General features: G+C 36.3%; 1 protein-coding gene across 2 annotated transcripts; it reads left to right on the top strand.

Moving 5' to 3' along the window:
- The first annotated feature begins 13 nt into the window (after positions 1-13).
- CIR1 (corepressor interacting with RBPJ, CIR1) lies at positions 14-21,759 on the top strand. Of its 2 annotated transcripts, XM_068195925.1 has the most exons (7): positions 14-175; positions 880-974; positions 1,580-1,653; positions 2,836-2,849; positions 2,943-2,998; positions 3,323-3,661; positions 3,832-16,181. In XM_068195925.1, the coding sequence occupies exons 1-6, from the start codon at positions 104-106 to the stop codon at positions 3,381-3,383; spliced, it is 372 nt and encodes a 123-aa protein (XP_068052026.1). In that variant the 5' UTR covers positions 14-103; the 3' UTR covers positions 3,384-3,661; positions 3,832-16,181. The 2 variants fall into 2 exon arrangements, with proteins under 2 accessions (XP_068052026.1, XP_068052025.1); XM_068195924.1 differs by lacking the exons at positions 14-175; positions 880-974; positions 1,580-1,653; ... (1 more) ...; positions 2,943-2,998; positions 3,832-16,181 and adding exons at positions 16,951-17,057; positions 18,507-18,592; positions 20,223-21,759 and having other exon boundaries at positions 3,519-3,661.
- The last annotated feature ends 264 nt before the right edge of the window (positions 21,760-22,023 follow it).

Genomic DNA, 22,023 nt, shown 5'->3' with positions numbered 1-22,023 from the left:
CCCGCCGACCCGGAAGGCCCGGCCGAGGCCGACCCGGAGCGCCGCTGTCCCTGTGCCTGGCCCTGGCCGTGCCGGGGCCGGCGGCTCCCGCTCCGCCGGCGCCATGGGGAAGTCGTTCGCCAACTTCATGTGCAAGAAGGATTTTCACCCCGCCTCCAAGTCCAACATCAAAAAGGTGAGGGCGGCCCGGGGTGCCCCGGCGGGTACGGGTTGCCGGCACCGCAGCGGCCGAGTAGCGCTCCTCGCCTTCCTGGGCTGGCGCCGGGGCTGGGGCAAAGAGGAAGGAGGAGGCAGGGAAATAGTTAAGAAATACTTGAAGCTTCGGGTTTTCTTGTTCCCAGGTGTGCATGACCATCACATTTCCCTGGCTCGGGTTTTTCAGCACCCGATTCTCAGAACAAATAGGCACTGTACCCCGTTCAGGAAAACCCCACCTGTCACGATGTGCCTTTGCTTCCACAGTGTTTCATGCCTGCCTCGAGCTGGTCGCAGGTGCCCTCTCCTGAGCTGTGCCCCATGCCAGGAATGCCCGAGGGGACCTGGGCCTTGCGGTCTGTCGAGACTTCGCCGGGCAGGGCTCTCTACAGGGGAGACAGTGGCACCCACCGCGTATTTTCTGAGCCTGCTTTCCCTTTTGAGCTACCAGATTTTCTCCTGTCTTTTCAGTGTGTAAATGTTGTTGGAACTTAAAGTTTCTCAAAACTACTGCTGTGGGAAGTTCATTTGTTAAAGTACTGAATGAAAGTAATGTATTTTATGGAATTAGAATGGTGATCGTCCCTGATTAAGCATTTTCAATTGGGTAAACCAGTTATTCATACACTAATATATCTTGTAATCGTTTTTGTATTTAAGTACAAGCTTAATTATTTTAACTAGGTGTGGATGGCAGAACAGAAAATCTCATATGATAAGAAGAAACAAGAAGAATTAATGCAGCAGTATCTGAAAGAACAGGAATCCTATGATAATAGGTGAGAATTGGCTTAAGATTGCTCAGTTCTTCTGTCTTGTTTTCATGGTAGTGAAAGCTATATTGCTATGAGCAATTTGAAGTACTGTCTCCACTGACTGTAGTAGTAGGAGAGGGCAGTGATTCATTAAGTGATGTCTGATTAAGCAGAAGCCACAAGAACTTCTTTAGTGGTTTGTGCCTGTCTTCTGATTAATTTCAAAATATGCTATATTTCACAGAATAGTCAGTAACCTTGTGTAATAATACATTTTTATCACACAGAAATCTGTTTTTCGTAACTTTGGACATACTGCTTTTGAGCTGAGATTGAAATGTGTGATTTTTGTGTACAGTGAATCATGCAAAACTTTGACTGGTCTGTCAGGTTTTTTGATACTCAGATTTTGTTACATTAACAAATGAAAAAATACTACTTATCACAACAGCTCCATACTGGGTGGTGGGGTTTTTTTTGGGTGGTTTTTTTTGGTTTTTTTTGGGGTTTTTTGTTGGATTTTTTTTTGTTTGTTTGGTTTTTGGTTTTGTTTTTTGTTTTTTTTTTTTGTGAGTGTTACCAGTGTGACTGTTTCGTGTGTAACACCCCAAACTGCCCTTTTTATTTAGGTTGCTTATGGGTGATGAGCGTGTGAAGAATGGTCTTAATTTCATGTATGAGGCCCCACCTGGAGCAAAGAAAGGTATTGCAATTTCCTGATTGTGGGCAGATACTACTGCAAAGCTAAAAACCTTCTGAAGAAATAAGCACAATGTATGTTAAAATAAAATGTTCATGGTGAGATAATGATAGGAGGTGTGATTTTTTAATTCTTTCTGTGAGAATATGCAGACATATATATATAGTATGTAATAATTTTGGTCTCACAAAGCTTTACTTTCTTTCGAAAAGAATGGTTGGGGTTTTTATAAGCAACAGTTCAATATGAAGGGAAGACCAGATAAATACCTTTCCAGTAAACAGCATAAATTCTGTCCTCGACCAAGGATGCTTCTTTAGTCAATTATAAAACCATGGGATGAGGAGGACTAGACCTTACCAAGGCAACGACTCAGACAACACAAACCTGTATTTTGGCCAGCTCTCCTTTACAGAAATAGCAGGTTGCTTTTATTTAAAAGTTACACCCATAATTCAGCTTGGTGCTTGTCAAACATAGGAAATACCAGAGCAAGAAATTAATTATCAGAAGTTATAAAAATAATAAATGCTGAAATTTAGTCATCTAAAGTGCTGCCTGATCTGTGTCTGGTGAGTCTGTGACTGTTTAGTAGTGTCATAAATGGAAGTGTCTAAATACCTGGTGGACACTCATATCAATCACTTAATTTTAGCAAGATCTGAATGTAAATAAAGAACTAATAACATACATTTCCTCTAGGAGGAAACATATTCCCTTTAAAATGCATCTTTCTTATTTGCATGAAATCACTTTCAAATGCTTGGGTGGACTCATTCTTGTAGACCAAGTTTTGCAATTATTTAACTTCAGAAGCTCTAATAGTAATCTCTTAAGCTTAGAGGAAATGCAATTTCAAAGTAGCAATGATTGCTAAACTTCTTTTTAAATATCTTTAAAATAATTGTTGCTACTCTTGCAAAAAGTGAAGTTTTTATTTGTGGAACAAATCAGCATAGTTTTAGAAGGTGATTCTGGATTTACAGGATGTAAAGCTATATACTAGAGGCTGGTTATTTGTAAGTGCACTCTTTATATAAAGCTACTTCCTGAGTATTTGCAGTATTTGATTAGTATAAACCATAAAATGTTTTTGCTTTAGCTTAGGGGGGAACACCATCTGGATTTTACATATATAATTAATGCATCATTTATTTTCTTTGCATGCTTTCTGAAAATTCAAAGAGGAAACAAAAGAGGTATTTAATTCTATTATTTCTTTATGTTTTCTTCTTGCTTGCTTAAAATGTATTCTGAAAAACTTCACACTTACCATGTTTTCTGTTTTATAGCAAGAAGGAGAGACTGAATACAAATTTGAATGGCAAAAAGTTGCTCCTCGAGAAAAGTAAGATATCTGGATTTTTTTCTTATACTTTTATTTTTTGTCCCTTTTTTCCCCTGTTTTATTTTTGAGCAGGTCACTTGTGTGATCTTGTCACGTCCTGACACTTAATTAGCAAACCCTGTTAACCTGGAGCTATTTCCTTGCTCAGCTTTATCTTCATTTGATTTTTACATCCATATTTGAAAAGGCATTAAAAACAACATTTACAGATATTATATCTCTGAAATGGGTGCACACTTATCAACAAAAGGTAGTTTTGTATATGATGTCTTTTAGAAAATAGTAGTGAATGGAGTATTTGTTTTCTCTTGTGTTTGTGTACAGATATGCTAAGGATGACATGAATATCAGAGATCAGCCGTTTGGTATCCAGGCAAGTTCCTAATTTCACTCTGTGGATGTCTGGGGTGTATTTCAAATGTTGTCTGACTGCAGAACTTTCACATGGACTTTCTTAATTTTATCATCTTTTTTTCAGTGGGTTTAAAGGCTTCTCTTATGCCTCTTGGTGATTAAATTGTGTCAATTGGCTTTGTTGCCTTTAGGTGCGGAATGTGAGATGCATTAAATGCCACAAGTGGGGTCATATAAACACTGATCGAGAGTGTCCCTTATTTGGCCTTTCTGGAATCAATGCAAGTTCAGTCTCCAGTGATGGTTCAGGTAGGCAGTGAATGGTTTTTAAAGTTCTGGTTAGACATATGGGGGGAGCTTATCATGTTTCATTTTAGAGGGTTTAAATTTGTCGTATTTCAGAGAGTTGATGAAATCTGGAAAACAGTGAATTCCAAAGGTAGGATCCACAAGGTTTAGTTAATTATTTCAGATTGCAGGGACCTAATTTTCTAATTAGTAATTCATTTAAAAAAGATTCTGTATTGCTTTGATCCTATCTGTGCTTAAAACTGAGAAGCTGCAATGAGACTTTAGATCAGAATGACAAAATTTGTGTCACCAAAAAAATGAATGGATTGTCAAAGACTGTCACAGTTCAGATTTAAGCAAACTGCTTGGATAAGATGGAATATATCATTATATCTTTGTTAATCACTTGGTAGAAAGGAGAGGTTTGTGGGCTTTTTTTAAATATGTATTTATGTAACTGGACAAGCAATTGAAACCTGGATTTCCAAATTTCTGGTTTCCCTTCATCTGACTTCTTTTTGCTTCTCGAGCTACAATTTTTTTTCTTCTATTAGCTCTCCTGTTACACAGCACAGTTAGTGCTAGATTATGTTTGAAGAAGTGGGTATGAACATTCAAATTGAATATTTTTTTTGCCTACAGTACTTTTTTCCTGTAAGTTAACCCAAGTTGCTTTTAAATTTCTGAAAATTGGGGCACATTAAAGAAACATCAGGTAGCATGGATGAGTCTTCAGCCTTGATGTACTGTGCTTTAAAGTCACGTGTTGTGTCTTGGATTTTGCAGGGATGCCATTACATCGAGTTGCACACGCTCCATGGTTTCTGCTTTTCTTCTGCCTTCCTTCAGGTTACCTATTTCATGTAGCAGTTCCTAGTTTTGTTACATATTTAGGCTACCTACAATCTTGCTTTTCAGATTTAGGTCACATAGATACATAGTTTCTTTGAAATTAGGCCTGGAAGAGTCCAGTTAAAGGAAGTGGTGCCTCTTACTCTCCTGTCTTTTTAGGCATTATCTGATGATTATGCCATTGTATTACTCATCCTGTAGTTGACTTGCTCAGCCTTTCTGTCCCGTTGGTTATAAGGTTAAATCACTTTCTTGCATAAGTCTTATCTTAGAAAAAAATTGTGCTTAGAGCATTTGTTGGTGGTAGAATTATATGGTGCAGCTCTTGCATGTCAGAGATGCTTTTGTGCTACAGAACTCACTGTCCACACCTCAGTTCAAATGATGTCGGTCAATTTTAGGGGTGTTTGGTTGAGAAAGCAAAATATTTGTATGTGCTTGCACAAACCTGAATGTGCATTCCTTATTTTTTGTTACAGTGTAATACAGACACTCTGCGATGTCAGTAGAAGAATAACTTCTTGTTTCAAACCTTACTGAACTCTCTATATAGGTGTAGGCAACGTTTGACTGCTGTGGGTGTTTCCCACTTGAAGAGATGTCCCCCAGATGGCTTTTCAAACTGTCTTTCTAAGCATAAAGAGAGCATTTAGCATATATGATGAATTTTGCATGAAGGAAAAGGGTGTTGAAGAACTTAGATGTTCTCAGACTATGCCAGTGCTCTCTCATTTTCGACTCTGGAACTTAGAAGACAGTGTGCTATGCTGCGCTTAGACTCTTGTGGGCTGAGGAAGGATTTTTAGGGAGTAGGGGTGGGCGACAGATCAGGATTTGTATATATAATTTGTAAGACGCTGTTCTTGAATTTGAATAGTCAGCTGTAATGATACTGCTGCTTTCTCTTTCTTGAAGGGAAACTATGTAAGAACAATGTAGGTAAAGCTTAAAGTTCTTGATTTAATAGCAAATACAAGGTTTAGAGAAAGTGGTAATATTAATTACAACATCAAATATAAGGTTGTCTGCTTTTTCTAGCCTCAGGAATACAAACCTTTCATCAACTTTTCTAAAACTTCATCTGATTTAATAACAAGTTAAGTTACACTCCTTTGATGACTTCTGGAAATGTGTGTAAATGAAGCAGTACAGTTAAGTGACAACACAAATTCTTGAATTCACTGCTTCTCTTAAGACTCATAATTCATCCATATGGTATGTTAAAGTGTATGCCACATATTTTTAAAATAAGTATGTTTGGGTTTTTTTTTGGTTTTTTTTTTTTTTTTTTTTGTTGAAACCCTGACAGCAGTCCTGTGTTGGCTGGATGGGAGCAATTACTTTGCGTTGCTGAGAGTTCAGCCCGGTTGTTACAGTGCTGTAGATCCACAGTTAGCTCTGCTCCATCTGTTTCCACCTTCAAGAACTTTCTTCTGTTGCTCTGTGCTGTACACCTCCTCAAGCTCTGTTTCTTCCTGCTTCTCTTTATCAGTAATTGCATACACTCCTAAGCTGCTTTCTAGACGAAATTCCTGATTATTTTTTATTGCTTTGTAGTACTGCAAAAATGTCCATTGCCACACTATTCTTTAGACTGGCTAGAACTCCAGAAAATACTACTTTGGAAGGGACAGAGACTTTTTATGAGATCATCCTTTTATGAAACCGTTCTGTGTTTTGTGAACTGATGATTAGACGATGATTTAAAAAAATCCCTTGCACTTGAAACAAGTTGAATTGCACATGAATTGCTTCCCAAGGACCCCCTCCTCCACATGTCACAAGTGTTTCCTCATGCTTAGAAAGCTGGTAAAAAACATGGAAATAGTCCACAGTATTTGTTTATTGTGGTTGTCAGCAACAGGAAAAAAAAGTACAAAACTCTTCGGCTTTTAAGGTCAGGTAGAGTTCGTTCAGTTTTTCTGAAGATTTTTGTTCCTTTCTAAAATATAGAGGTTAAAACACATGTCTCTGAACAGAGCAGTGAATAGGGATTTCAAGGATAGGCAGTGATTACTGGTAGTATGCAGCAGGTCTGGAATATGTACTAAATTTATTTGTCTGGGCTTTTTAATAAGTGAGTGTGTAAAAATACATTTGCAATGAGCTCTCAGAAAGTTGAAAAATATTTGGCTAAAATATTAGCGCATATAGTACTTTCAAAGGTTAGGAAGTATTGCCATATTTAGAAAGCAGTTGAAAATTTCTTTCTAGATGGTGTTTCAGGAAATTGAAATATAAATATTGTCTCATAAATGAAAGGGTACAGCTAAGAAATACAGATATAATGAGAAAGAAAGGTGAAACAAAAGTAAAATTTTAGTACAGTAGTCAGTGTACAAGGATTCCAGTTAGTTTATGAAATTAATTGTATTCGGAGGACCAAATTTAAGTTCCAAATAACTAAACATTTTTTTTTGAAAGAGCAAATATTTTGGGTTTTTTTTTTGGTATTCTTTGGAAAGAGCTCTATTGCTTTGAAGTTACTTACTTGGTAGTGCTTTATTTCTTCTGATTTATAATATTTTCATCCTAATAGAAGTCGATCTTACATCCTTTTCATGCAAATTGAAATGGAATAATTTTTTTTGGCAGTGCGTGGTAGTTAGCCTAACTAAATTTAAGTTAGAATTCTTCAAACTTTGCAAATACTCTCCCTTGCTAGAGCACGCCATGCATCAGCACAGTGCTGGAAGGCTCTGGTCCATGTGCTGCTGAGCATCCTGGCTGGTGATGAATCTCTGCCCAGTCAGGGCGTAGGAACATTGGGCTTCATGGTTCTGAATTTGGTGTGCTAAGGACACTGGCATCACCAATTTCTGCAGAAGTAGGTTTTAAAAATGGTCTGGCTTCCCTGTCAACTTGATACAAGTTCAGTTTTTGTTTTGTTCTAATTTATTCCTGCTTCAGAAAGAGAAACAAAATGTCTTGTTTGGAGTCATTATTTTTTTCAGCATCAGAGGAAACCTTTGACTGCAAATAAATGAAAGTGAAACTTGTGTCTGATTTAGTTGACTTATCTAAAGTCCCTGCTCTGTTTCTTCATAAGGAAAAAGAAGAATTATTAACTGAGATTTTTTCCCCCTGTCACATCTTGTCCAATATAGGCTTTTTCTTTCCCATAAATCTTATAAGCTGTGATTCTGTCATTTCAGCAGAAGAATAGCTGTCTTTTAATCTGATGTGAAAACTACATTGTAACATTCCTCTTGACACATAAAACTGGTTGGCAATTGCTGTGTCAGATTTGGTGTTGAATATTCCGTGTGCAAGGACCAGTCACAGCCTTCAGTTTCCTCCAGTGAAACTGTTTCAGGGCAGAGGATGTCTGTGGCACAGAACTGTGTTCTGCTGTCTTTCAGGATCTGACATACAGTGCAGTGCTTCAGCAAACAAAAATAGTTACAATCAGTAGCTTAATTTGGGCATTGGTTATTTTGCTTCTGGGACTATTTTACTAATCTAGCTGGTAATTCATACAAAAAATAATAATCTTACCATTAAAAAGCACCTATTGAATAATATCTCACCAGTGACTAGAGATTATTTTTTCAATAAGGCAATTTCAGTGGATGTGGTTATCATGGGATAATCACACCCCTGGGGTACTGCCTTGTCTGTAATCTCCCAGGAGTGTAATTATTGCATGATAACTGCACCCCCTGGTGTTGCATTATTTCTATTATGAAATTCTTAGTTTTAGATATAAAGTAACTTACTTTGATCACTGAAAACTGCAAAGTAGTGTTAGAATGTTCCAGCTGTGAGGCTTATGGAGACCAACTTAGAAGATTTGCTTCTCCTTTACAAAGGTAAATTAGGCAATCAAAATGCTTCTTTGGGCTAAACTGATTTACAGAGTGTTTTACTGATAAAATCCTAACTTTAAAAGTTCACGCAAGATGAAAGTATCAGTTGTGCTTCTGACTTTATGTGCCAGTGTGTATATATGCATGTAGAAAATATGGAATGCATACCAGCAAAAAAAACCAGCTCACTGGCATCTCAAAGTTTGTCTGTTTTTACGGTCCTTTCTTATTATTAACCAGGAGCATCTGTTGGGGTTTGTGAGGTTTTTTTGTGAGTCCTGAAAAGCCATTAACTTGATATGAACAGAGATCATTAGGTGTCCTGTACAAAGTGTTTTGAAATAATACTGTTATTTTGCTTCAGAATTGCCTGCGACTTTCTCAGTCAGGTGAAGTTAGGACAAACTGAATTTTTTTTTCCTTTCCCTTCTTCCCTGCAATCTGTCCTGTTCAATGATGGTTTGGGCAGATGGGGGGAGGGATTACTAAAAAGCTATGAAAGCTTGAATGCTTACAACTTTTATTATATGGTTTTTAGAACAAAGAACCCACTATGGAACTGTTCCATTCTTATGAAGAGAGGTATTCTATCTTAGGAAGTGAGGCTAGTGTCTCAAATTGTATGAACAGCATAGTTAGAAGTGGGTTGGTAAGGTTAAAAGGTGTTCTAGCACTCTTGGCCTATGAAAGCTAAGCCTGGAGAGTGCTGGGCATCCTCCTCTGCTGTGGACTACTTTGCATTTCTTACAGCTGACTGGCTCTATATGTGATCCATGCCATGGAATTACTAAGGAAAAAGTACTGTAAAGTGCTTAGCACGTTATGGAAAATTCAGGCAAATAAAGGTGAAAGTCTAATGGAGCAATGTGTATGTGTATCTAGTGTCTTATGGTCTAGCAAGATAAAGCCACTCTAGCTATAGCTGTGCAGGTGCAGCCTTCTAAAGGCTCATTACCCATTTCTGGGGTTTGTACCCTCTCTTTTCATCTCCTGAGTGCCCCTAAGCTAACTGTGGGTGTTGTTTCCATCTACCTATGACTTAATGTGTTCCACTGATATTAAGCTTTTAAGTGAAATATCTTTCCAGAGTAATCATTGAAATTATCAGTCACATGGAGACAGCAAAAAATGAAATCTATGTTTATGTTACATTATGTCTGCATCTCACTGCAGTTTCCCAATGACAATTATGGTACCTTTTTTCCCAACAGAGAAAAGTCTGCATTGTATCAGGAATGCAGGAATTTTTTTAAATGTTCTTTTGAATTTGTAATAACCAAGAAAAGGTATTTGAATATGTTAACTGTGAATATTTGTATAAATGGTCATCTGTAGAAACGTACAGTGTGTGAAACCTTCCTTTATGGTCTGCAGCTGAGACCTTTGATTGTGAACAGCAGGAACTTTAACTAAATCTTCACATAGTTTAAGAACTGTCACATTTTAGAATAATCCTCCATTTATGTTTCAGAAGCCTTGGTATTTGTTGTGAATGCATAAAATACAGATTCTATTAGAAATCTTGTGCTTAGCATTTAAGCGATAAATATGGATTCCAATAGCAGTTTGATAATGTTAAATGGTTTTTACTACTCCAAAAAAGTAAGAAGGATACTCTGGTTTCTCTGAAATACCGTATCACAAAAGCATGGCAAATTACACTGAAATTCTGTGCTAAAGTGTTAAATACAGTTAAACTGCAGGCCCTCTGAAGGAGAGCTAATTAAAAGCCAGAGGTTTTAGTCATTGATTTCACTCAATGCCAACTGCAGCAGTTGCTTTGAAGTGTAAATATGGTCTGAATGCACTCATCTCTGAAATAGATGAAAAAATATCAGTAAAAGATGATTGATTCTGAATTAGTGGAGGCAGCATGAATTTACTGTGTGTCATGATCACATAATTTTGATAATAGTTCTTTGTCCTGTAGATAAAATAAGTGTCTACTCTCATCTCTATCACAACTTCAGTAAAAATTCATAGACTATGGAATGTGATTAAGCTTGGTCTTAAACTTGTAATTTTTTTTCCATTTTTGCTCAATTTATGTATTAACAAAAGCCATAGAAAACTTGGTGGACAGAACAAGAAAGTATGTGGATGTATTGACACAACTATCTATTCTAATTTTAAAGTTAATTTCTCTTTTAAAGCAAAACCTAAAAAGCATTGTATCATGTTATGTCTTTACTACCACCCAAGAAAGGTAGCGTTCTGCATTCAGAGTACATTTATCCTTCATGTGGTTGTGTGCTAGATTGAAACCCACCATCAGAATGTTTTCTGAAGCCTAGTTAATTCAAAAGAGGTGGTTTTGTACTCTGCAGGTATTTATTTATCTACTTTTCCACAGCAAAGCATGGCTTTAGTACCACTGTTGTGTAGAAAACCAAATAAATTTCAGTTTGGAGGAGTTGTGGCCTCACGTGGTCCAAGCTGCCTATGAGAAAGGTGACAACATGCTTTAGGCCTACTTTGCTAACAAAAAATGTGTAGCAATAAAAGAGAAGCCTTGAGAGTATCTTGTCCTTAATTCATAAATTAAGTTTTAAGCATAGTAGCATGGAGTTTACTGACATATACTGGCAAATTGATAGCAGATACAAATTTGCTATGTTTACATTTTCATGTAAATTACCTCTCTTACCAAGTCAGGAGAAGTGTGATGATGTGATAATGGTGATGTTTTTAGATTAAAATGATCACATTTGTAAACTAAAGATATCCCATGCCAGAACACCTTTTCAGAAGGGGAGAAATGCTTGCTCTAAAAGCCATATTCTAAATAGTCTGTTTTGATGATATGCAAAATGAGCAGTAGTTGAAATAAAGGTAAATAGTTGTAATTAAAATTACACCGTGAAGAATCTACTTTTTCCAGTATTTTCTACAGTTTTCCAGTAACTTTTATATAGTGTACTCTATTTAATTGTGTAACAATACATAGAATACAAAAAAAACCATACATACAACCTTAAATATCATATAGTTCTGTAACTGCAGCCACAATGTAAATACAACTGCTTACTGTCATTTCCCCTGCCAAAGATGGCAGTAATGTTTACAGTATTATTGCTTCTTATGTCTTTGCTTTCCATTTATATTCCACAATAAAAATCCATTTAAAACTTGATTGATTGTAAAGAATAATTCAGTTTGCTTGTCTGCAGTGGTGACAGTAGTGAAAGCTTTTATCAATAAATTGGGCAAATACTGTCAAGACTGTGCATCATGAGTAGGTGGAAGTAAAACTGCTATTTTTGGTGATACTGGCAAACATAACTTGATGGTCTGTCCTCACTGCCACTGAAGCTGTTGCAGAAGAAGTGGTATTTAATCACAGTTGTTATGACAAAGTGTTTTAGCATACTGTTCCCTCATATTGAATAATTAGAAAAATGTGCTTTGCAGGTTTTAATGGAGGCCTGCTAGATGGCATGTTACAGCTGGCATTGCTCTCCTAAGGGTGCCCATGCCTCCTAGAGAAAGCATTCTGAAAACAAGAATGTTACATGCACTCTGCATCTGTAGTGTCAAGAAAAGTACAGACAGAACAGAAAATTTATTGCAGCTATAGGTTTCTGTGGTTTCTGGGACAGGTGTGGGGCAGTAATGCGGGGTGGGAGAGCTTCCTGTAAGGCAGGCACTTAAGTAATTGAAATCTAGAACTGTATTCCCCTCCTGATGGCTTAATAGAAGCAGAACTGATTCTGTTAATTCATGTCAGTTGTGTGATGAGAAATTGCAGTGCTCCTTGTTCTAAAAAAGCAAATTTACAATATGTTATAGAAATCCTAATATGATATTCTTCTGCAATCCAGTGTAATTGATGCTCATATATGCCTGAGAAAAAAACTATTTACATCTCTTCTTTTTATTTAATTTTACAAGTATTATAAAGATGCACCAAAAGCTGTCAAGCTAAGGTTGTACTTGGGTAGTGCTTTGTGAAGACTCGGATCTTCACACTTCATTGAATGTTTTGAGTTTCTAGATTCTGTACCCCAGATTTTGAGTCAACTGAGCTATCTGAATTGTATCCTTAAATAGAATCTTGAACAGAAGATTACAGAGAGAATTAGTGCAGCAAAAATTTCTGTGGAAAGTAAGAAGCAGGAAGAAACTGTAACCTCTTTGCATAACAACACTGTTTCTTGAGAATTACTATAGCCAAAAAAAACCCTTTGAAAATCTATAACTATTTAAGGATGGAGACGTTTTTGTGCAAGCCCTTAGTATAATGTTAAGTACCTGTAACTACAGAAAATATAAGAAGTTGTCAGTTGTCTTAATGCATAAAAATAAATGTCATATTCACAAGCAGTTAATTACACTATATGACAATAAGTTTTTCCAAGACTATTGAATTAGTTCTAAAGCAGATAAATGGTTTAGTTTTAGCCTGGTGGTGTCTGGGAAAGTTTTAAAGATCTTTTTCTTTTCTTTTCTCTTTTCTTTTCTTTTCTTTTCTTTTCTTTTCTTTTCTTTTCTTTTCTTTTCTTTTCTTTTCTTTTCTTTTCTTTTCTTTTCTTTTCTTTTCTTTTCTTTTCTTTTCTTTTCTTTTCTTTTTTTCTTTTCTTTTCTTTTCTTTTCTTTTCTTTTTTCCTATCAAAATGCAAATTTCAGAAAGTAACCTTAACAGTCATATTCAAAAATAGCAAGGTACTGTATTTGACTTGTTTCAGGAAGAATAAGAAACAGATGATGAAACATTGTAACTTTGAACTTATTTTTAGTTTGCTTATGAAAGAATACTGATAGACTAAGTTGTCAGAAAGTTAGCAATCAGCTATTTTTATAGGATTCCTGTATCTAAAGTTCTGCCAGCTTATAGTATATCTAGATGTTTTCACCTGTATGAGGTCACAGAGGTAGCTTCTTCACAGGCTGTCTCACAAGTCTGTAAGGAATGCCTGTATGAGGAGTTTGATTTTCATAGCACGTAAAGGATTTTTGTGCCTGACGTAGGAGTGAGTCTTTGCAAGTTGATGGGTGCTGTTCAAGAATAATAAGCTATCATCATAGCCAAAGATTTTAGCCAAATGAGAGCCTCTCAGCTCAGTCTTACCATCGTTTTACTGTTAAACGATGGGGCATAGGGCTGCCAGGTATACCTAGTACTGCTTTCTCTGACAGTCTTGGAGGGTGAAGACACAACTGTGGTCATAAGCCAAATGCGGGCTGAAAAGATTTACCACTTTGGGTTACCAGGCAACCTGCTGGTATCAAGGTTTAAGCTTTAACTGCTTAGTAGGGAAGCCAAGGACACTTCTGAGAAGTTGCTTTTTTCAAATCTCTGTTAAATGAGGTTCAGTTTTTAGGCTTTCTGTTACAGGCTTTGTCTCTCCCATTTACATTAGCCAGGAGAAATCTCCTATTACATTTTATAATGTGAAAATGAGAATGTGATCGTTTACTCACAGATATAGGCATCTTTTAGAACTCTGTGAAAAAGCATCTCAAAAGGAAGCATGTTACATGCCTCAATGCTGTCACATAAAATAGCTGTGCCAGGAATCCTGAGAGACCTCAACCTGGTTTTCAAAGAAAATCAGATCTACTTATCAACATCATTAAAATATAAATCAAAAGCAGTCTGTTGAGGTATGGATGGAAGAATAAAGTCACCAAGCATTTGATTCCTTTGATTCCAAGCAAAGGAATTTAATTATGAGAATAAACATTTTCTTGATTCTTGTTCTATTGCAGAAAGTAGGTAGTAATAGAGGTTTGCAGTTAAGTTGTGCAGCCATTGTCAAATATGATGTCTTAATTGAACTTATCAGCCTGGACTTGTTACCAAGTAGAAAACCAGGTAGAAAACATTCTCTTTAGATTTCCCACATCAGAGTTTGTTTTCTCCCTACTGTGTCTCTACAGATGTCTTGTTGTCATTGGGCGGCAGAACTTCTGAGAAGCCCAGTGGCATCATTGTTTAAAAAAAAAGTGTGAGCAGGTTCATCTGTTTCATCCTCTCAAAAATGTTAATGTTTTCTAAACTGCAAAGATGCCATACTGCAAGGAAGTGTCTTCCATAATGAACCACTCTGGACAGCTGCCCATGTCATGCCTGACTGGGGTCTCCACACACAAGGGTTGTCAAATAGGATTGTGTTTTGACTCTACTTCCATTTATGGGGTTGGTTTATTTTCTGAATCTCATTTCCTAGTGTTTACTAAAACCTTTAGTTATAGTAAAAATAACATACTCAATAAAGCTTCTTGGAGATTCTTACATCTCCTCACAAGCTAGGCTGAACCTAAATGACTGCTTCCCTCACAAATGTAGGGGGACCAAAACAGGAATAATTTATTTCATAAACAGCTTTAGTCTCAAGCTTCTGTGGGTACATTTGATGCAGCTTGTATACGTCCACCAAACAGGAATAACAATAGTTTGGTAACTCCTTCTCATGGTAATACTGCGTTGCAACTAAAATACTGTAGGTGGTGCTATGAATTTCTCATTGACGTCATTAATATACGAGGAAACAGATGCACAAAAATCAGTAGTGTTGGGCATTCATTACAAGCTTTCTCTTGAAGAAATAAATTTGATTGCCTCTTGCCAGTGATATGCACAAAGAATGCCAAAAATGGTTTGTTTCTGGAAAATAATTTTGAATTGTGCTTTTGAAGGCCAATGTGCCTCCATGTCTCTCTGGTCCCAATTCTGACCATGGTCCTCATAGGGACCCACAAAGTTAGGGCTTCTGTCTTGCTTCTTTAGCAAGTCTGCTGCATAGATTAGGACAAGTTGCATTTCTCTGTTGATCTAATGACACTAATGAGAACAGTTAGGTATTGGATACACACCAAGATGTGTACAATGCTGAAACACAGAAGAGGAATACCTAAGAAGTTAGTTAAGTTACTTCTGCAGGAAGTGGCTCTTTGAATAATAGGGAGGAACTGCCTTTGAATAATAGAGGTATTCTAGGTTTGAATTGGTCAAGCATTTTGATTTCTTTGGTGTGAAGAAATCTTTCATGACTCTATGCTTTGTCTCCATTTGGCTTCCTTATACAGGGTTTTTGACTGAATTGTATGGCTGTTTTATATGGACTTTTCAAATCAAGGCCTGTTCTGGTACCAAATTCTCTCAGTAGGTGTCTGTCTAATGTTAGTTTCTGTTCCAGTAGATTTCAGCAAGCACACCAAGGTGTGAAATTTGAAATATGCCAAAATGTGGACACTAGGGCCTATACGCATTCGTTAATTGTGAGCTCACAATTACATTATAACACATAAAAAGAAAAACCACTTCGGGTAGAGTACACAGGGGATGGGAAATAACCCCCTACTTAGGAAAAATGTAAACTCATGGGAAGACTAAAAGGTATCTCATTTGAAAATTCTTTTGCCTGGAAAAATAAGAAACTTGTGAAAAGGAAGTAATTTAAGGGGCTTCTTAAACCATTTCCAAAGTTTTGTTTTATTCCTTTCTGCTTTACATGTAGACCTGTTCATTTCTGCTATGCAATATATTATACAGGAAAATTAAGAAAAAAGTTACTTCTTTTGATAAACTGCTATATGACTTTTCATATATTTTCTATAGCAAAAATCTCACTTTATTTTTCCATACTTGTCTGTGTTAAAAATCTATGAGTTTTGTCACTCTTCACAACTAAGAAAGTCTTAAGCCACAGAGCAGGATTAGTACATTTAATAAGGCTAATTAATGTTATCATTTACAGTAGTTTACTGAAATAACAGTGAATGTGTGCTCCATGCCCTGATTTACATTCCTTTTAATTTAGATTTACCTTGCACAGTTTATTGACAGTAAGGTTAGTGAAGGAACTGGGAAAGAAATTTACTGAAAGTGACCTCACAAGAGAGTGAATATTTAGGGTGAAGAAAAAGTACCTAATCAGAAAAGTACATGACATTAGGATGATCACAGGGATTCAGTTGAAGCATAAGAGTGAGTTACAAGGTTTGTAAATTATGCAGTCAAGTCTGAATGATACATAATACATCCCATATTTTACTCCTTGTTAGATTTTTGGAAAGAAAGAAATCATGTGCCCAATGCCAACACCTACTGTAATGAAAAATATAGCACAGTTTTTAAGCTAATAAAACCAGAAATCTCTGAGGAGATAACAGTCTAGAGGCTACATATATTAGGCAATCCCTAGAATAAGTAAGGACATAGATTTTTTCATGTGTTTTTATATTCCATGTGTATTCTTCTTATGTTACTTTTTACATTGAAGTTCAAAAATTTGTGTCATTATGAAAAATTAGTTATTAGTGACATGTTAGAGGCACATTTTCTCATTGTTTTAAAGGAGAGGAGGTACCTGAGTCTTATTTAATATGCTTTATTTAGATCTCCTGTGCTTTTTTACTATAATAAAAATATATTACTAGACTTATCTAATATATTGTTTTTGACATGACAAAGTTACATAAGAGAATCCCCTTGTACTTAAAGAAAAATGCAATTATTTTCCATTCTGAATCTTCAGACTGCTGTTTTAGAAAATCATATCTGATTATTTGCTCAGCAGAAGATTATTGAGTTGATTTAGCTGTGATTTTACTTAACAAAGCTTCAACTGAATTCCTACTGTGGAGTCCAAAAAAGGTAGAGAGATATAAATGATACATTCAAACTGTGATTTTTGTGAACAGGGCCATCAATGCACCCCTCGGAGTTAATAGCGGAGATGAGAAACAGTGGGTTTGCACTGAAACAAAATGTACTGGGGAGAAACTTGACCGCAAATGATCCATCACAGGTAATATCTTTTTACCAGTAAGCTGAAAATGTCTGTAAATCTAAATGTGATTGCTTGTGAATTGTTACTTAATGTTTTCAAATATGCATATCCATAGGAAAGCTGAATAGCTATACTAGTAGAAAAATGTCAAAAAACTTAGTTTTCCAGCTTCGTTTCATACAGAATGGTGAATCATAAATTACTTCTTTTAAAACCACATATAATAAATTAAATTCCTATTCTGGGTGACTAGAAATTGAATTTTCATAAAGGGGTGCTTAGGGCTTCTGCTGCATACTTGTAATACAGTGCTGCCCTTTGGATGAAGTTTGAGGCAGTATGCACAAATAATTACTGCCAGGAATGATATATCTGAAGGGTTTTTTTACTTGATTCATTAGTGTTCCAGTTTTTGTTTTTTTTTTTTTTCTGGGAGTGAAAATGGTTCAATTGCCTTTACTTAGACTGCTCAAAGTATATTGCTAATTGAGGTGCTTAAATAAAAGTGTAAAATGAAAGATTCATATACACTCCTTGAAGTAACCTTTGTTCATATGGCAGGATGGTCAAACCACTAGTAAAGAGGGGATGACTGCAAGCTGGTCTTGAAATCTTCAGTAAATCAGCAGTTCATTGTGTCTCCACAGATAGATGAACCTTTGCCTTTGCAAAAGCTATGTACCCCCAAAAATGTATCATATGAGCACTGTTAAATGAATCTTATTGATATCAGTGTGTTTGCTTTATGTTAGGTGTGCTGGGGTTTCTTTGTAAGAGCTTTTTAATCTTTATTTCTTCTTTTGTCTTCTGAGTATGGCTAAAATTAAAAACATCACTGTGGAGAACTGTAGTGTACCAGATGCACATAATTTGAGGAATTCAAGGTCTTCAAAGTAGTTTTGCTTTGCTGATTGTGTTACTCTATGTAGATTATATGATTACCGTATTTTGCAATGCTAGAAGACTTTGTGCACATTTAAAGACTAATAACACAACAGTGAAGTAGATGTGTTACCCATTTTCCTAATGACTAAACCGAGACAGAAAAGTAATTTGCTTAAATTACTCTGAGTTCGAGCAGGACTAGCATCTAACCTGTTCATCCAAGCGTGATAACAATGGAGTGACTTATCCTGGGGAATCGTGGGCTTCAAAATCAGCTCGTTTTTATTAACTATTTGAGAAATGTTTCTTTCCCTAGCAGTGATTTTTTCATATGTTAGTAATAACTCCTGTTGTATAGCCCCCACATTATAACACCCACTCAGCCCTGAGAGAATGTTGGGGGTTTTTCACTTGGTAGTGGGTATTCTGTTCTAACCAGTGTCTTAGGCTGACTTAGTAACACAAATATATTTGTGTCTGGGCAAAAATAAGGTATATAGAGGCACCACTTCCAAAACAGAAACCTGAAGGGATATATTATTTTTATCTATAAGAACCTAACGTCTTACTGCATTTTTCTAGGAGTTTGTTACAAGTGAAGGAGATGACGATCCAGAAGTTGAATTTTTAAAGTCACTATCAACTAAACAAAAACAGAAACTTCTAAGGTAGGTCTGGTACCTAGTGGAGGGGATATGTATCACCAGTAGTTCTGACTACATCCATGATTGCCACTGTAACTCTTTTGTACCACTTAGCACCATCAGTACAGAAGAAAATCAGCTTAGTTTAACATACACTTGACCACAAATGGCATTATGTAGCATGATTTTTAATCTACTTGTTTTATTTTAATCTAATTTTGATACCTTTGACTGGGGCTCATTTCCAGTTTAACTGGGATACTAAAATACTAATTGGCTCACTAGAGATACTGTGCTGCTATTTTAAAATACTATTCTGGACAATGTTGTTTACAGTATCTTCTTTTGTGATAATAAATTCTATGCTCTTGTTCACTGGTTTACAGCTTGACAAAGTTTATCTTCTCCTTGTGGCTGAACTGAACCTTACCTTGTTACCCCAAGGCCAAGGTTGGCCCAGCTGCACCCTGTGCTGGTGTCAGGGCTTGCAGCTTACTGCTCCCTGTGGGTCTGAGTTAATGAGGTTCCTGTGCTTTGCTTTTATCCAGCTGATGTTGTGTGCCAGGTGACTTAACGGTTTTTTTGTTTCTTAATTTGCAACATTATCCTGAAATAATCTCAAAATGTTTAAAATCAAAAATACTAACTACTGGCAGGTAGATCCCATAGAGGCATGCAGAAAAAATCAGCTTTTAGGATAAAAGATGTCACATGTGTGGTGAGTGGAAGGGGAAGGGGGAAAAGGTGAATGGCTAAGCAGGTAATGGGTAGGTACATATGGTATTATATTTGTAATAATTCTCTGAAAATAGTTGACATGTTTTATGTTCCTTTTAAGTAAGGAATGTGTACGTAGTTAGAGTAATTTAAAATTTTATTTTTGTTTGAACTTCTGCTGGCCCAACACATTGAAATTTTTATAATTCTTTATATTTTAGAAGTTGAAGTTTAGTAAATATTTGAGTCCTTTAGGGTTTATTAGTCTGAAGGGATTTTTTTTAATACACTGGAAGCAGTTTCACTATTCATTCACTGATTTTCTGAGCATAAATACAGAAAGCAAAATAAAAACTACATGAAAGTAGTCGAATAGTAGTGAATGCATGTGCATGATGGAATATGGTATATTTACAGACAGAAAACGTAAGTTTCTAGTTGTGAAAAAAGAGGTTACTGGAAATATCTGTATTATTTGCCTGAAGAACTCAAAGACTTATGTTTTAGTCTCAGTTTTCATCATTAATAGAAAGTGAATACTAATTGCATTTTTTTCATTTTTAAAATATCTTTTTAAAATGCACAAATAAAAGCAGCAATGATTTTCTAAAGTCTCCAGAGCAACATGACAAGGGGAAAAGAAGCACTACTGAATGTATTTATTCCTAGTTACAAAGCCCAAATTGACATCTCTTACTTATCTTTTTGAAAATTAAATAATTAAAAAATCATATTATTCCAGTTTTGAGGGAGCAGTGTGGATTACATACTACAAGTAATGCAGGTTAGAAGTTTTAAAATGAAACTTTGCTGAAAAAGAATTCAATGTGTTTTTTATAAAAATGAATGTATTTACTGTGTAGAAAGACAATGACTTTGTAATCTAGTATATCTTAACATGTCTGATTGTGCCACTCTTTTATTTTGAAAACAAAAGGAAGTTGGATCGTCTAGAGAAGAAAAAGAAAAAGAAAGATAGAAAGAAGAAAAAGCAGCAAAAGAAAAAAAGCAAAAGTAAACACAAGAAACATAAGATGAGATCCTCTTCCTCGTCCTCCAGTAAGACTTCAGTAAGCAGCAGTGACAGTGAGACTGACAGCAGAGATAAAGCAGCACAAAAGAAGATGGATTCTAAGAAAAGAAAAAAAGACAAGTTTTCAGAGGCTAGCAGCAGCGATTCAGAAGGAAAGGCAAAAACGAGGAAGGAAAAACTTTATGAAGATCTCTCCAGTAGTCACGGTAACAAGGACAAAGACAGGGAGAAGTACAAGCTTTTAAAGCGAGATAGTTCTGCAGAGAATGACAAATGGAACTCCTGTGAGGGGGAAAGAAAGTCCACAAGCAGATACCATAGCACGAACACGAGAGACACTGAAAGAAAGGAGAAGGATAGTAGGAGCCAAAACATGAATGAAGGGAGCAGGAGAAGCCCATGCTCAAATCACAGCAGTTCCAGGCAAAGGCACATAAGAAGAAGTCCAAGTCAAAGCCCTGGTGAAGAGCGGCACAGGAAAAAGGAAACCAGAAGCCCCAGCACAGATGTACACAGAGAAAGGGGAAAATGTAGAGAAGGCTATGGGGACAAGTGCAGTAAAGTGGAACACAGAGAAAGGAGCAGACGCAGTAGAAGCAGAAGCAGAGAGAGGAAAAAAAATCGATAGTATAGGGGACAGGTGCAAACAAGAATTTCTCTGGGTTTTGATGAATACCTTTTAACAAGGGCTCATTACATACTGCTGTTCATTTTCCAACCTCTGTAACTAGCATTTCCTACATAAAGCCAACAGCATCAATTCTATCGTATTGGAATATTTGTAAATTAGGTATAAATGTTAAGGTATTTTTTTACTGTCTAAATATGCTTATTGGCAAATACCTCTTGTATACATGCAGTAATTCACAAACCTGATTTTAGGATTTTAAAGTATTTAAAAGCAGTATGTTTTGTGATACTCTTGGTTTCATCCATGATTTCTGTTGAGATGCAATTGTGAGGGGGAGCAGAGAAAGCATTTGAGATAGTTCTGAATAAGATCACTGCTTTAGATATCAAAGCATTGTCTTGTAGAGGGTTTTGTTTTTTTCATACCGAAACATTTTTCCTAAAGTTCCCTGTAAGAGATCAATTTCATGAGTTAAAACAACAGAGAGACATAGTTCACATAAGTGTATAGCCAACATTTTTTGGCCTCCTGCAGTGTACAGCTTGGTCAGGGCTATCTAAACATCTTGAACCCCTGTTGGTATGTGTCAGTACAATGTCAAGTTATTGTTCAATAATCTCTCAAGACATGAAAGGAATATTTACTGCCTCAACTGTTTCAGGTATTTCATTGTTTGTGGTTGTAAGTCAGTGTAAATAGTCATCCTTTTGTTTTCATGAACCTTTTTGTGGTTTTAGTGATTGTCAGTCATTTTCTGCATGCGTTGTTATGAAGTTGAACTTCCATAATAAAATACCTTATTCTTTAAAACCAGTAATAATTACCATCTTCTTCAGAGTTCTGAGTCAGTACAAATGCACAAGGCAATACTTCACAAGGTTTTTATTGCAAAGGAAAGGCTTCTCTGCTCTTTCAGGATGGCAGATGGAAGCACATTCATTAGTGGACATGTGAAACAGTCACTGTGCTCAGTATTCCAGCAACTTTCTTACCCTCCTTACTCACAGGACAAATGGGACTATCTTTTATTACCAGTCCACCACCACTTCACTCAGAAGATTTTCAGCACTGCAG

Source organism: Anomalospiza imberbis, chromosome 7 (genome assembly GCF_031753505.1).
Source record: "Anomalospiza imberbis isolate Cuckoo-Finch-1a 21T00152 chromosome 7, ASM3175350v1, whole genome shotgun sequence".
Taxonomy (NCBI): Eukaryota; Metazoa; Chordata; class Aves; order Passeriformes; family Viduidae; genus Anomalospiza; species Anomalospiza imberbis.
The sequence above is the reverse complement of the archived record's forward strand: the minus strand, read 5'-3'. Positions and strand labels throughout refer to the sequence as shown.